The sequence below is a fragment of the Miniopterus natalensis genome, chromosome 2 (assembly GCF_054644295.1).
Source record: "Miniopterus natalensis isolate mMinNat1 chromosome 2, mMinNat1.hap1, whole genome shotgun sequence".
NCBI lineage: Eukaryota > Metazoa > Chordata > Mammalia > Chiroptera > Miniopteridae > Miniopterus > Miniopterus natalensis.
The window spans coordinates 22968153-22984424 of NC_142082.1; the positions used below are offsets into that span (position 1 = coordinate 22968153).

Genomic DNA, 16272 nt, shown 5'->3' on the forward strand with positions numbered 1-16272 from the left:
CCTGAGTTTTTTCGCATCTCGGCCATACAAGCAAGTATGAGGTTCTATCACTGGCCGGAAAAACACTTGCAAGTTCAACAGTCAATAGTTTTCCTTGTAAGGCCAAAAGAAAATATTCTAAGAGTACTTTTCTGCCTTCTTTAAAAATCCAAGTTGCCTTCTTATTTTCCTATCTTCAGTCTAAAACTTCACTTATTCAGAACAACTGAGGGTTAAACTTTGCTTCAGTAATACACTGCCCAAAACTTAATGCTTTGGTTCTTAGGATAGTGAGACCAAAAATGTGATGAAATGCAAAGGAAGGGAACAGTGAGAAACAGCTGTTGGCCAAATGAGCAAGGGCAGTGATGATATGAAAACAATGATGATGATATTACCTTGTATTTCAAGAGCCTCTTTCTGCAAAAAGGCTCACAATACTGTATGAATACGTATGCTTTATCTTTTCCCCTTAGTGATTGAAAAGAATTAGCTTTATTCTTATTAATGTATACTTCCATAGCTATCCACAAATACAGGGTGTCCCCCCCAAAAATGTATACACACTTTAACAGCTGATTTCTATTACATTTTGAAAATGAAATGTATTTTAATAAACACTGCCTTTATAATTAGTCAAGGTGTGTATACATTTTTGGGGGGACACCCTGTATTCTTGCTCTTTCTATGTACTGTGTCTTTAACTTGCAGCTAATTTCTTCACTGAGCAATATCTGGAAATTGCCTTAACTTTCTACTTTCTTCAAATGCACAGGGTCCTATTTTCTGTATCTTCTTCAACTTGGGGCATTTTCCTCTTGCTAGGTTTGTAGCTTCATGCTTTTCCCGTCTGAATTCATGCTAGCATGTTCATTTTGCTCTTTTAATCGTCACTACTTGCCTCCAGATGCTGTCCGGCAGTTTCATGAACCATTGTCAAACTCCACCCTCCTGCTATCATAACCTGTGTAATTCTTTTTTATAGTGATTATTTTAATGAAAGTCATTCCACTTACACAGGCATGTAATTGTCTTTCAAACCTCTTGACCATGGGTGCACCCTGATCAGGTGTCCCTGCGTTTCCTCTTCATTCTGCATAATGTAATTTTCTCCCACATTTCTGAGCTTTACAATGCCCCTTGACCAACAGTTTCACAAGTTTGTGCCGCCTCCCCCAGGTAGCTCGATGTATTCTTTCTGGACGAGACTTAAATTCTTCTTTACATAGCAGGAATCTTTCTCTGCAGACTCATTTTACTCTGAAGTGGTTTTATCTGATGAGTGTTCATTGAAATCAAAGATCTTGGAAGCGAAAGCTCCCTCCCCCCAGTTGTTGATCTATCCCCGTGCCTTCAGGAAGACACACGTTGTTCTCACTTATCAGGCAGTGCAGGGGAAGCCCAGAGAAGTGACTTGTTTAAGGTCACACCTCTGTTCAGTAAGGAAGCGGGAGCTGGACTCCACCTCCCCCAGTGAGCTGCGGTGGGGGATCGGAGGAGACAGCTGGCACCAGAGAAGGGAAGTCTCTGAGGAAGGAAACGAAGTAATTGGTAATTGTGTGGAGAAGTTATAGGTGCTTGGACTCACATCTATACCGCTTAAGGAATATTAATAAAGACCATTGAAAAGTTAGGCAGCAATGAGAATTGTGAAAGCATGGGACTGTGCTCAAACACAGTCCAGTGATCTAACGTTCCAGTCACCTAATGCTGCATAACAAAGCACCCCAAAACTTAGGGGCTTAAAACAATATTTTGCTCACAAATCCGCAATCTGGGTAGAGTTCTGCAGGGGTAGCTCTACTTCCTCCAGTGTTAGCTGGGATTACTCAAAGCCTGAGCTAGAATCATCTGAAGCCTCATTCAATTCAGACCCCTGGGGGACAGAACAGCAAGGGCTGCTGGGGCCCCTCGAACATCACCCTCTATCTCTATGTGACCTTTCCACAGGGACCCTTCAGCATGGCAGCTGCAGGGTTCAGACATCTCACCTATCAGCCCGTTGCCCCCAAGGGATGTGGCTCCAGGAAGAGAGAAGGGGGAAGACACACCACCGTTTATGACTTAGTTCTGAAAACCACACAGCAGCACTTCGGACACACTCTCTTGGTCAAGGTAGTTACAACGGTCTTCCCGCATTTAAGAGGCAAGAACATAGACCCCACCTCTCCGCGGAGGAGCGCCCGCATCGAATTGTAAGAAGAGATGAGATCCATATCAGAGCAGCTACCACTGGAAAATACAATATGCCACAACTAAAAGCCACTGTATTACCAAACCACTGAGACACAGACCCGACACGGACCTGGAAAAGGCCATCTATTTCTCGTTAACAAAACCTGTTCTGCAAGAGGCAGCTCCAATGTCCACTCCTTTCGGAACACCTCTCTGATGTCTCATAGTCCTTTTGTAAATACGCCCACTCTCCCACTCTGCGTATCCTATTGTAATTCTTTTTATAACATGATTGCAATCAGGCAGGTACTATCAACCTGTCAATTGGCCAAACTTGTTTTTCTAATCAATCATTTATGGCACAGGAAATATCATCAAGAAAAGTCTTCAGATTGATGGAGAAGACACATTCCTAGGGGAGCCAGAGTGACACTGCATAGAAAACAGAGAGCAGAGAAAAAAGCATCAACAATTCAGAGAATAAAAACTGACATCACACAAAGAAAAAATATATATACAGTACATACTTTTGCCCTACATTAAAGGTAAGAGGCATAAGCAGTAAATGTTAAAATAACTAGAGTCAAGCAGCTGAGATCAAAGAATTGCCGAAAGCAGTGGTCCTGCAACCTCCCTGCATCAGACTCACCTGGCGAGTGCGGGGAGCCACCCCGAGTTTCTGACTCACAGGTCTGGGCGGGGCCTGAGAGTCTGCATTTCTCACGGTCCCCAGAGGACGCTGTTGCTGGCGGTCTGTACTGCGCTTCAAAAACCACTAGTCTGAAGGGTTTTCACCTGGAAGTAGTGCCCGTAGCTGACGCCTCGGCGACGACGAAAGAACCAGAAGAACCCACGAGCGGTGGGTGATGTTAACAGGCCCCACCTGTCCGTGGGACGCCTACCTGCCAGGACATCCTCGGGCGACTGCGCCCCGGGGCCAGAAGGCAGACACTGCCGCGGCTCCTCAGCTGCGGTGGCGAGGCGCCCCCTGCCGGCCATCCCGGAGTGGTGCCGCTCGGGACCGCGCACAGGTGCCGGCGCTGAAGGTGGGCGGGGCTAACCAGGACAAACTGCGGGGGAGCTCCCCGCGAGACTCAAATCCCCACCCCCTGGGGCGGGGCCACCGGGCCTGATTGGTCAGCGCCGCCTGTGCGCGGTGACGTTATCCCGGGCCGAACGTTTCTAAGCGGAGCGCGGGAACTGAGAACCGGAGGGTGCGGTCGGTCTCCGAAAGGCCTGGAAGGGATTGTCCCGCTGCCCCGCGCTCCTTGCAAAAGCCCAGGCTGCTTCCCCACGAGCTGCCCCCCAGGTGCCCAGGTGAGCATCCGAGTGGGAGTGTGCGTGTGCGTGCGTGTGCGTGCGTGCGTGTGTGTGTGTGTGTGTGTGTGTGTGTGTGAGAACATACTCAGTGTCCCTGCGGCTCCGGGGACTTCCTCTCGCCCCCCCCCCCCCCCCCCCGCCTTCTTCAGCCTCGAGGATCACTGGTCTGACGTTGCTGGGCCTTGCGGCTCCGGGAAATTAGACGTTGATTAGTTCTCCCAACAGTCTTACGTGCCTGCTGTGAGCTCAGCCCTGTGCCGAGCGCGGGGCCTGCGCAGGTGATTATGTGCCCAGTGCTTAGAAGTGCCAGGCGCGGAGCAGGTGCGCGATTCACACGCGGACTGAAGTGAACGCAGCCGCTGAGGAGGGGACCTCTACCCGGAAGACAAATAATTATTGCAGGGCGTGATAGGGGCGCAATTCCGGGTGTGTGTTTAAACGCTTTGGGAAGCTGATGCCTGCTCTGAGGTGTGAAGGAACAGGCAAAGAATTGAAAAATCAAAGCCTGTGAATTCTCTAGCTACTGCCCGGGAGCCTCTACAACCCCAGTTGTAGATACGTAGTTGCCTGTTCTTGCAAATAAATGGAAAACACGTACAAGAGTATTTATTGGTTCTTTTATTCTCAATAGGTTCCAGGTTTCAGAGAAGATGACAGAGGAACTGGATCTCCTGGGACAGGACTCTGATGGGGGCAGTGAGGAGGTGGTCCTAACTCCTGCCGAGCTCATTGAAAGGCTGGAGCAGGTAAGCTTCCCAAATAGAATCCCCTTGCTCCATCCGATCTTAGCCTTTTTACTTAGTCCAACTGTGCAAATGTCAGGAATCAAAAAGTGAAGAAATGGAATTCAAAGTTTATTTCAAGAGAAGAGGAACTGGACCTTACCCTCTACACAGAAATAAAAAGGGGAGAGGGACAGCCTCTGTTAGAGACCTCATCATGTCAAACACAAAATCCTCAAGTGGGGCCAGGAAAGGACAGCTTTGGGTACACTTACTAGTTTGGAAGGATCTAGAGCATTTGCACCCTTGTATACTACAGGGAGCATGTGAACTGATAGTCATTTTGGGAAATAATTTGTTATTGTATAGTCAGATTGAAGATACATACATCTTGTGGCTCAGTCATTCTACTCGCTGGTATATACCCTAGAGAAAACTTTCATGTGCACTCCAGGACATATGGCCCAAAATGTTCATAGCATTGCTTGCAATAGTTAAAAATACAGATACCCAGACATCCTTCAACAATAGAATGGATAAAAAAAAAATTGGCCTATGCACACAACGAGATAAACAACAATAAAATGAATAAAAGATAACTCCTACATGGATAACGCTCAGGAACATAATGTAGAACAACAAAAAAGTTGCTGAAGAAACTATTTATATAAAATTCAAATACTTGCAAAACTATTGTTGAAGAAAGAGCTTGCCAGCTTGGATGATGTAGCACACTGGTGTGCTGTAGGTGCCTCGGTGATGTTGACCCTTCACCCTCTGGGGCAACCAGAGCCCCCAGGCTGGTTGCCTCTTGTAGGTGTCAGAGGCTTCTTGGAAGGCAGCCTGAGGATAGTGGTGTCTGACAGCACAGCCTCAGCTTCGCAGTGTGTAAGCATGAGTTGCACCTCTGGCCTGATGCTCCTGAGTGCAGCCAAGGAGTTGGTCCACCACCTGGACCGCTGTTGCAGCTGGACACAAGCTCAGGCTGCATAGCATGGCCTAAAGAGCAACCTGACAAGGACCACTGATAAACACAGCTCCAGGAGGATATATGAGATAGTCTTAAATGTCTGTAAAAAAATCACTTAAAAGTTATTGCCTACAGTGCATAGTTTCTCATTTTAACGATTGTACTAGTTTGCTAAGACTGCATATTAAAGTACCACAGACTGAGTGGCTTAAAGAACAAATTTATCTTTCTCAACTGTGGAGGCTAGAAGTCTAAAATCAAGGTGCTGGGACAGTTTGTTTCTTCTGAGGCCTGTCTCCTGAGTTTGTAGATGGTCGTCTTCTCCCTGTGTCTTTACCTGTTATTCCCTATGCGTCTGTGTTCAGATTTACCCCTCTTAAAAGGACACCAGTCATATTGGATCAGGGTCCACCTGAATGACCTCATTTTAACTTATCACCTCTTTAAAGACTCAGTCTCCAAATACAGTCACATTCCAAGGTTCTGGGAGTTAGGACTTTGACAAATGAATGAGAGGTGTAGGAAAACACAACTTAGCCCATAACATGATGAACAGATTGTCATTAAAAATTTTAGTCAGGCCCTAGCAGGTTTGACTCAGTGGTTAGAGCGTCTTCCCATGAACTGGAGGGTCCCAGGCTTGATTCCGGCCAAGGGTATGTGCCTCCATTCCAGGCTTGATCCCTGGTCCCAGTCAGGGCACATGCAGGAGGCAACCAATCGATGTGTCTCACATCGATGTTTCTCTCTCTCTCTCCCTTCCACTCTCTGAAAAACAATGGAAAAAAATAGCCTCAGGTGAGGATTAAAAAAGAAGAAGAATTTTGTCAGGCCCTGGCCGGGTAACCCAGTTGGTTAGAACATGGGACAACGCTCAACCAACTGAGCCACACCAGCCAGGGCAAAACTACAGAAAATTAAACACTAAATTCAGGCTGATGATGACCTTTGAGAAGGGAGGGACACACAAAGACTTTTAAAATAATAATAATATTGGTTAATGAAGTTATATGTTCGCAGGTATTTATATCACTTCATGTTCATATGTATTTTATAAATATTTTTGTACTTACTAATATTTAATAAAATCAGTTAAAAAAACTGCTTTATAAGTTCTCTATGACAGTTTGCTCTTCTCTCATTCATTATGCTTCTTGAAAATACAGGTTGTCTTTCTGATTAACTTCTGCTACACTAATACAGGAGCTTGAGCACCTGAAAAAATGTATGCTAGTGGCAATACCCGGTGCTTAATAATGTGTCTTGATGGTGATAATTGGAGATGCAGAGACTCAAGAACAGTAAAAGTAATAAATTGAGCGTAACTGGCATGTAATTCTGAGCTGCACTAAAACTAAATTTCCTATAACTGAAAAAGAAGTATATTCTTCTTCAATCACCTGTGGATATTTCAGTTTTTTAAGCCTTGGTAATTTCCAAAATGTACCAAGCATCCAAGCCTGTCATAAATTAGGGATTTAAACTCTTGTTCCAAAACTGTCTAATAGATGGAATATCCACTTCTATTGTGATTCTTTATTTTCTTAGACGATTGGTAAATAACTTATTCTGTGTTTTCTCATCAATAAGATGAGGATAACTATATTCATTTCCTCTCTGATATTATAATGATGAATGAAAAAGTATTTGCAAAGTGCTCTGAACTTCAGGAATGAAGAGATGTAGATTTAGATTTTTACTTCATTTCCCCAAATAGAAAGGTGCTGATGCCCCCTTGTGGAAATAGCAGGTGAAGGAAATGTGTTGATGCTACTTGGTGAAAGGTCCTATTTGAACACCAGGTGGTGTTACTCTAAGCAGCAGGTATTCCAACATTTTTGAAGTGAACTGATTTTTTTATAATTGGTTAAATATAAAGTTGTAAACACAGTTTCCTACTAAAAGAAATGGAAAAGTTGTTATTAAACATCTTGCCTTCAGCACATTTCCAGTATTTCCCACTGGTAGGCAGTTTTCGTTGCCTGAGAAGGCTCTGGTTTTCATGGGGTATGTACTGACTTACAGGGTTGTTTTGCTCCATTGAGTGGTCTGTGTGTGTGATTTTTGTTTTTAGGCTTGGATGAATGAAAAGTTTGCCCCTGACCTCCTGGAAAGCAAGCCTGAAATTATAGAATGTGTCATGGAACAGCTAGACCACATGGTGAGAGTTGCTTATCTCAGGTGTACAAAGGAAGAGCACATTAAAAGGGTTTGTCAGTAGAGCAAATCTGTTTTGTTTTGCCCAGCCTCGCTTGTTTTTTAAATATTGAGTTAATTATCTACATTTAAAGCATGAGAGTATATCTGGATGTCAGCTTCTCATAAAAAGTCTAAAAACCTGTCATTACTAGCCCCACATTTTGTACGAGGACAGCTGACCAAAGCAAGGTAACAGCCTCCCCCTTTCAGTGTGCTCTCCAGTTCTCCATAGTCCCTATCTGCTCACCTTTCTCATGTATCTTACCTGCCTGTCCCCAGTAGACATTTGAGTTTGTGATCCTTGTCTTAGATGAACTTGGCTTAAGTTATTATCAGCCTCAGAGTAACTTTAAAACACTGATATTTTAGAGTTTCTCAATTGGTGTTTTAACACCACTTTTTAGACCCTTTTTGGCATTTCTTTTGAGTGCTGTATTACCGCCTTTATAATTGGATTGGAGTTCTTATAGGTCCTTTTGACCAGTCACATTCAGATTCTATTTAAATGGTCATTTCCTAAAAGTTCAGGCACACCTAGTGTTATTACACTTCACTTGGTTGCACTTCACAGGTGTTGCGGTTTTTACAAATTGAAGGCAAGACCCTCCACCATCAAAAGGATTATGACTCACTCTGTTGCAGTGGTCTGGAACAAAACCCGCAATATATCCGAAGTATGCCTGTAAATGAGTATTGTTTGAATTTTATATGATAAGATCGTAGTCATATATTGTTTGTGTAATTAAAGAATTAAAAGAAAATGAGAACTTTTGTGAGTATTTTGTTCTCCTGTGACCTAAATGTTGTGTTTGAGTCCTCAGCGTTGCCAATGATGATGGTCCTTGTAGGCTGTGTGTAGATTAAACAAAGAAGGTTCTTAGTCTTTGAATATCATGTTTTTTATTACCTTCATTTTCCCTTTTAATAGGAAGAAAATCTCAGGAGAGCAAAGAAGGGGGATCTGAAGATCAGTATCCATCGAATGGAGATGGAGAGAATCTGCTATGTCCTTAGCAGCTACCTGAGGTGTCGGCTCATGAAGGTTTGACATGGAGATACCTGTAGGCATTAAGGCAGTGCGGTCTGTAATACAGACTGAGCATCTTGGGAAGAAGTTAGGCTGGGGCCTTGGGGGATCCAGGCCCTGAAAATGCTGCTGAGACCCAATATCAGGGTAGCAAAAGAGTAAGAAGGGCAAGAGATTGTTCTGGAGAAGCAGAGCTGGAATGTGTGTTGCACACCTCAGGGGACATTTGTAGTCAACTTAGCTGCATGGTGCCCCCTGGAGTTACAGCCTGGCAGTGCTGCCTCGACATTCAATTAGAGCTCTGTGGCCATAAACTTATAAAAATGAAGTCGCAAAACATTCTTGTTTTGTATGATATCTGTTTTAACCCTGGAAAGTTTCTACTTCCTTGAAGTTTCTTCTCATTGGCTCTGCTCATCCCCTTAGTTATTACAAAATGAATACATTCTCCTACATGTAGATATCTGAAGACAGCTCTCGAGTGTTATTGAAACCCTCTCAGCTAAATGTTTCAACCATTTATTTCCATTTACTCTCCTGGTCTCTTCCCTACAAAGCTCTAGATTGTCAATATTCTTCTTTAATTATACCATCTCAACTGAATATAATATTCCAGTTGTAGTTTGGTCAAGTTTGTGAAAAACAAGGTTATCGCTTCCCTTATTCTGGATATTAAAATGGTAGTGATGCCACCTAGTATTACATTAGCATGTTTGACAGACACCTCACACTAAGCTCATATGCACTCATCGTTAACTTTAACCTTATCTGAAGTTTTTAAGTTATCATTACCCCATCCTGTCACCGTCTGGTACTTGTATGGCTGGATTTTTGACTCCAAGTGCAGGGCTTGATACTTACTCCTCCTAAGCTTTATCTTATTAAACTGAGCTGTTTCCCTGGTCTCTGGATTCTGATCTTGTCACATAATATATTAGCTGTCTCTTAACACTTTATGTCATCAGCAAGTTTGATAAGTATGTCATCAAAGGTCTTACCTGACTCCTTAAAAGATCTGGGCCAATGATAGAATATTCTACCAGAGACTTCCCTACAGATTGACATCTGTCCTTTGAATCAGTACTTTGTTCAACTGTTTATGAGTCTCCTACTCTATACTGTCACCCAGCCCCGGATTTACAGTTTGTCCCCAAAGGTATCATAAAGACATTATTGTCTTTTAAAAATATTGAGACACACAGTATGCCTCTTCACTCCATCTTCAACTACCAGGTTACTCTTCTGTTGTGATTGTTTTGGATAAATCCTCTTCATATTAGCTACTTACTTTTCTTTGAATTCACAAACCATCTTTTAAATTACCTATTCTAATATAATGCCACATATCAATGTTAGGGACACTAATCTTTGTGTGAAGAATTCCCCACCTTCTGTATTTTTTGGAAAGTTTGCCTATCTCTAATCATTCCCACCTCGTTTGAAGTAATTTTTCTGAGATTAGGAAACTACATGTATTTTTAGTACAATGACACAGTAGTAGTAGCAATTTACATATAACAGGAGAAAGTGATTTGTGTACTTAAACTCTGTATAAATGTTAACTTAATTTACTGGAATGTAATTGATCCAAGCCAAAGGATTTAAACTCCTTTAAATAAATAGCTGCTCCTTTACCTGGGCCTCCAGTTCCCCCTTAACCATTATTTCCCTGCTTGTATCGCTGACTTCAGACAGCAGACTCATCCCTTCCAGGTTCATAACCACACGCCTTTTGTCTTTAACTTTTAGCTTTTTTTTTCTTGTTAGTTCTTAGCATTTTTTCCAAGCCTCACCTCATTGTGGGCTTTATGCTCGCTATTTATATTCTTATAATTGTCACTATTCTATCTGCTTCGGTATTCTGTATGCATCTTTCCAGCTCTTGTAGGTTTCATCTCATAGAAGAACACCCGCCCGGCCGGGCGTGGCTCAGTGGTTAAGCGTCGACCTAGGATCCAGGCGATCAGGGTTTAATTCCCGTCAGGGCGCATGCCCGGGTTGTGGGCTACAGCTGATCAATGACTCTCTCATCATTGATGTTTCTGTCTCTCTCTCTCCCTCCCCTTTCCTCTCTCTGAAATCAATAAAGATATATTTAAAAAAAAAAAAGAACACCCTATACAATTACATAAATATGTTAAATAATATCCCATTCTCTTCCTCTTAAATATCATTTACAATTGTATTTTCGACTTATCTTTTATGAAACCGTCTAATTCATTTTAGAGCCCTTATCTTTCTTATGAATTCTCTGAAACCTGCCTTCTTGAAGTCTAGATTATAGGTCTTATTATTAAAGACAGTCTTCACCATGAGGACTTGCCATTGTTGAAGTCAATTTCTATATTAACTTAAATCTATTTCAGAAAACTAGTATGTTTGACACTTGAGTCTTGGCAGGTGTTTTCATGATGATTTTTATTCATCCTCACAGATAGAGAAGTTTTTTCCTCATGTCCTTGAAAAGGAGAAGACACGCCGTGAGGAGGAGCCTTCTAGCCTTTCTCCAGAAGAGTTTGCCTTTGCCAGAGAGTGAGTAAGCAGCGAGTGTGGGAACTGCCTTTCTTCCTCTGGCTGGTGAGCATGAGGTTTGGTGGTTGTATCCATGAAGCTGATCCCAGAGCCACTGTTGTTGTCTGTCTGATAGTCCTGGTGACTCCTGTCAGGTTGCCATAGTGATTTTAATGTATGTATTTCAGGTACATGGCGAACACAGAGACCTATCTAAAGAATGTTGCCTTAAAGCACATGCCTCCTAATTTACAGAAGGTGGACCTCTTGAGGTCGGGTAAGGAGAACATTCTCTTCTCAGTCATCCCAAGGGGCCATGATTTACATCCCAAATATCTTCAGGTGCTTTAGAATAAGATCTTTACCTTTACTCTTTCCTCTAAAACAGGGAGAAACAAGTATGTAGATAAACAGGCAAGAAAAGAGAAGACGAGTTTTGAGTTCAAACCAAAAAATCATTTAAAGTAGGTGTCAGGGTAGCCATGTGTTCTTCAGATTCCGCTGAAGTTCTTATGACTGCCATTATAGGTGGAGACTCCCTCACACATTCAGTCATTCGTTCCTTCAGCAGTCATCTGGTCATCCAGTGGGCATCTGCAGTGCGCTAGGCTCTCTTCTGGGCACTGAAGGTACCGGGTCTCTGCTCTCAAAGAGCTGGCAGTCTCGTCTCACAGATGCCAGACTGTGCAGGGACTGTCCAGCTGTCAAGGAGGATTTAAACAGGAGGCTAACTTACTATGGATAAACCTCGTTACGCATAGTAAAGGCTCCTAATCTTTTTGTTGTGAGGAGTTTCTCTTGTTATAGAAAAGGGGGGGAGCAGAGCTGGCGGGAGGGGGGAGAGGGGAGAAGCAGCTTGGGGAAGCAAAGCAGGGCCAATACCTTCTCCTCTCACCCTCTTCACAGAGTCCCTTTGAGATTCTGCTGAGGGGCTCCTAACCTTGATCAACTAACTGGGGACCTCTAGCATATAGGTTAAAGTTTGTATCCCTGTCTTTCACAGCCTGCCATACCTGAGCAGGGCCTTGTCAGGCAGAATTGCCAGACCAAATCCAACAATGCTCCAGGGACTGGAATCCACCTTGTTCAGAAACTAAGCTTAGTGTGCTGAAGCCACAAGTTCAAATACAACTGAGCCCTGGGAGTTTACCTCCCACCCAGCCCGTGCTGGGCCACACTGACCCCTGTGGCAGGTGGAAGAGCTAGAACAGGATGAATGGAGGCATGGTTCACCAGATGTCTTAGTCAGCTAAGGCTACGATAACAAAGTACTACAGTCTGTGGAACTCAAACAAGAGACATTTATCTTCTCACAGATCTGGAGTCCAGAAGTCCATGATCAAGGTGCTGGCAGGGTTGGTTTCCTCTGTGGCCTCTGTCCTGGGCTTGCAGATGACCACTCTTTTTCTGTCTCTTCACATGGCTGCCCCTCTGTGTGCACACACCCCAATGTCTCTTCCTCTTCTTATAAGGACACCAGTCAGATTAGATTAGGCCCCACCTAACAGCCTCATTTTAACTTAAATACTTCTTTAAAAGTCCTATACCAATCACATTTCCATTCTGAAATACTGAGGTTAGGGCTTCAACATGTGAATTGGTGGGGGACACAGTGCAGCCAGTAACACCGGGAGCAGGCCAAACCCATACCAGATTGTGGAACTCTGAATTGGTCATTTTGGTAAATCTGCCTGAGGGAAACAGAAGACTTAATCCATGCCCAGTTCAGCCCCTTTTGTCTGCACCTTAGAACAGGAATGGAGCATGGACCACATCCCAATCATTGCCCATTGCTATCGCAACCAGTTGACTAAATCAGCCGTGGGACTACTGATGGGTGTGCATCTGAATTCCTGGAACTGGATCTAAGCCATTGCCCCAGAGCTTCTACTTAATGCTGGTGGACACCTCCTAAAGCACATGTCACTATCCTGGATTCCTTACAAGAACAGTCTTGGAATTGGGAGTTGGAGAGGTGGCGGGGGGTGGGGGAAAGGGGGTGCCCTGGTGAGATTGGATTCTTGCTTGGTTAGTCCAGATGCCATGAGTTCCCCTCAGGCCTCTGGAGCACTGTAAACCCCGATGGCAGGGTCAGGGGAGGCTGTTGAAATCTAAGCTGGATTTCCTGGAATCAGTAGCTTCCCAGTGGGGTCAACTGACCCTGAAATTAGAGTCTCCTTGGCAGGCCCAGAACCCTGGAGCAGCCGGGGGGACTCTCCTTAGATCTTTGGAGCCAGTTATCCTGAACTCCTTCTATAAATGAGGGAATCAAGGGCAGCATGAACCCTGAGCTAGGCTATTAGACCTGAGAGTTACCCAGTAGGTTCTGGACCCTGCAGTTGGTGGAATCTCCAGGTACAAATGGAACACTAGGGAATGAAGAGCTATTGAGGAGCAGCCCAGCTTGGGGCATTCACTTACCTGAAGTATTGGCTGGTGGTTGAAGAGGAGGGATGGCAGCAGCTTCTTAACCTGTAATCAGCCAGTGAGGGACCACTTAGTGTAACATTCTAGACTATCACCACATGACCCAGTCTCTATAATATAGCAGGTCCCCGAACAACATTTCACTCAATTTCCTTTCGTTATGACCTTGATGAAATGCTGTAGGAACTTAATTCTTGTTTATATCAATTAGTCTGCAGTAAAATTGGTTTTGTTACACATTATTTCACTTAGTTGCAGAACCTATCAACGACATCAAGTGAGGACTTACTATACTCTCCTACTCCCTCCCAAAAGGTCACGCATATTTCTGCCATGGCCCTTGCGGCTGCCTCCCAGGCTCACGCTTCCTGTGTAATCCTTCTTGCAGTGCACATCGACTTCTTTCCCCCACATCACTGAGGGGTGTGCCGCTTACGCGAGGCTCCACCCAAGGCTGCTGTTACCGCACTGTCCAGGGACCATGTGTTCCACTCGCTCGCGACCTCCACAAGGTGTAGCAGAATTCCCTGCACATCTGAAGTTCTCATCACTTGTTGAATGAGTGGTTGCTCTATGGAACCATGGGTGGGAAGTTTCTAGAAGGAGCCAGATCTCAAACCATCCTACCCCCAAAATGCTTTTACATCACAGGTCCTTCATGCTCAATACAGTTAACCCCAGCAACTTTTCCCATATTGATTTTGTTAGCTGAGCATTTTCTGAATACATAATTGTTTTTCTGGCAGTTCCCAAACCAGACCTAGATTCATATGTATTTCTGAGAGTGAAAGAACGGCAAGAAAACATACTGGTAGAGCCAGAAACAGATGAGCAGAGGTGAGTGATGTGTGTGATTTTGCCCACAGGAAGTATTTCTCCCGGTGGAGCACCAGGTGAGCTCTGCACATACACTGTTTTCCTCCTTTTTCAGGGACTATGTGATTGACTTGGAGGAAGGCTCACAGCATTTGATCCGATATAAAACCATTGCACCTCTAGTTGCTTCTGGAGCCGTACAGCTAATTTAAAACCAAGAATAAATAAACGAGAACGAAGACATGGAACCTTGAGAAAATATTTAGAAACCCCGCGTATCACTCTGTGCCTAAGGACAACAGGCTTTTCTCGGCGGTGCCGTGTGTCACTTGGGCATTGAGAAGGCTCAAGGCAGAATTCCTAACTTGCCAGGAATCCTAACTTCCTGCCATTTTAGCTGGAATCAGCAGATGGGGCCATCGCTCTGTTCAGTCTTCATACTGGGCAAGTACGTGACTTTCCCTTTGTGCACCTTTTCCCTTTGTGGTATTTTTTGAACTAAGGAAAGTGAGGCAAAGGTAATTCCTAAAAAGGCATCACTGGTGTGATTAGGGGGCTGTAGTTAGCGCTGACCTGGTAGTGGCAGGAGAGTTCTTTTAACCTTCCTGGTAGAAAGAGTATAGATAGATTAAAGAGAACAGCTGTGGCCTTCTTCTCGGATACGTCTCTAAATTGTATAAACCTTTGGAACCTCTAACATTGGACTTAAAACCATTTGCTGTCATGCTTAACTGAGAATCACAACTAAACCAATAAGTCGTTACTAAGTTTCAGTTTTGTGGCAGAAGGAGCCTCGGGACAGTTCTCGGCTTGTAGTCTAACGCAGTATGTTCTCCCTGCTGCTGACCTGCAGCCTTCCCTGAATCTCAGACTGTTTCGCCAAGCCAGCCTCCAGGCCATCTGGTCATCCTTGGCCAAGGCTCTGTTAGCAGAGTGACATTAATATCCTAAAGTGTGACTTCAGTAGCAGATTTCCTTTTTTAAGCTCTTTATTTTCTCAAGGGAAATGGATGAAATTAAACTAATGGGAATGGAAATTATCACCATGATACCTGAAAGAGGGATGTGAACAGTGAATGAATCGCCTTTCCTTGGAACAGGATAAAAAGCAGCTTGCATTCCAATCTTTTCTTGCCTGATGAAAAGGCAGGAGATTTTTATGTGGTATAGGCTATTAGAGTAATCAATATAATACTGCTGTGATTTCTGACAGAAATTGCTAAGCGAAAGCAAGGATGGTTTTATTAATAAAAGCATTTTAACCCTGCTGGGTGGCCTAGTTGATTGGAGCATCATCCGACACACCAGAAGGTTGTGGGTTCAATCCCCAGTCAGGGCATGTTTCTCTCACATTAATGTTCTCTTCCTCTCTCTCTAAAAAGCAATGAAAACATATCCTCAGGCGAGGATTAAAAATAAAATAAAGCATTTTATATTTCATTTCGTACCTTATTTTTTCCAGAGTGTATTTACCTTCTCTAGCCATTTTGACAAACATGTATTGAGCATTTAGTGTGATAGGCACAGTTCAAGGCATTGAGTCTCCAACCCAGAATAAGACAGGAACTGTCCCTGCTCACATGGTGATAAACGCCTTTCACAGAATTAGAACAGGGTGGCTTACTGGAGAGTGACTAGATTGGGTGGTCTGAGAGGTGCTCATTGAATTCAATGAATCTCACCTTAGTAGGCTGAGATCTGAATAACCAAGAGGGAACCAGACACAAGTCAAAAGGAAGGCCATTCCAGGCAGAGAAGGCAGCTTGTGCAAAAGCCCTGAAGTAGAAACGGGCTCTGCCTGCAGTCAGTGTGACTAGAACACAGTGTGCAACATGGAAAATGGTACAGAGTAAGGCCTGAAAGGCAGGTTGGGCCCAGATCACTTACAGCTTTGTTAGCAGGGATCCCATTTGGTCCTCACAGCAGTCCTGAGAAGCAGGCAGGGCTAGCAGTATGCACTAGGTGGGGAACAGCGGGTGTTCAGTGATAAGTCTGAGACTAGAACCCTAGTCTCCTTTCTAGTCACCTATATGCACACTCACCATTGCCTCCACTGTTTTAAGCAACCAGGAGAGGAATGTGGGCTATTACGCTGTTATAAGTGCTTCTGAAGCCTTAATATGCAC

The 16272-nt window shown here is 44.0% G+C and overlaps 1 protein-coding gene across 1 annotated transcript; it reads left to right on the top strand.

Annotated features, from left to right (window-relative positions):
• The first annotated feature begins 3374 nt into the window (after positions 1-3374).
• GINS4 (GINS complex subunit 4) lies at positions 3375-15413 on the top strand. Its single transcript, XM_016195625.2, has 8 exons — positions 3375-3471; positions 4103-4220; positions 7241-7327; positions 8294-8407; positions 10827-10924; positions 11092-11180; positions 14077-14167; positions 14262-15413. Exons 2-8 carry the CDS (start codon positions 4125-4127, stop codon positions 14356-14358), a joined length of 672 nt encoding a protein of 223 aa, XP_016051111.2. The 5' UTR covers positions 3375-3471; positions 4103-4124; the 3' UTR covers positions 14359-15413.
• The last annotated feature ends 859 nt before the right edge of the window (positions 15414-16272 follow it).

Excerpts from the sequence above, each read along its gene's own strand:
- GINS4 (XM_016195625.2), top strand. The coding sequence starts at position 4,125 with ATGACAGAGGAACTGGATCTCCTGGGACAGGACTCTGATGGGGGCAGT. Across the intron at positions 8,408-10,826 it reads TGAGGTGTCGGCTCATGAAG|ATAGAGAAGTTTTTTCCTCA; the intron begins GTTTGACATGGA and ends TCATCCTCACAG. Across the intron at positions 10,925-11,091 it reads GAGTTTGCCTTTGCCAGAGA|GTACATGGCGAACACAGAGA; the intron begins GTGAGTAAGCAG and ends TATGTATTTCAG.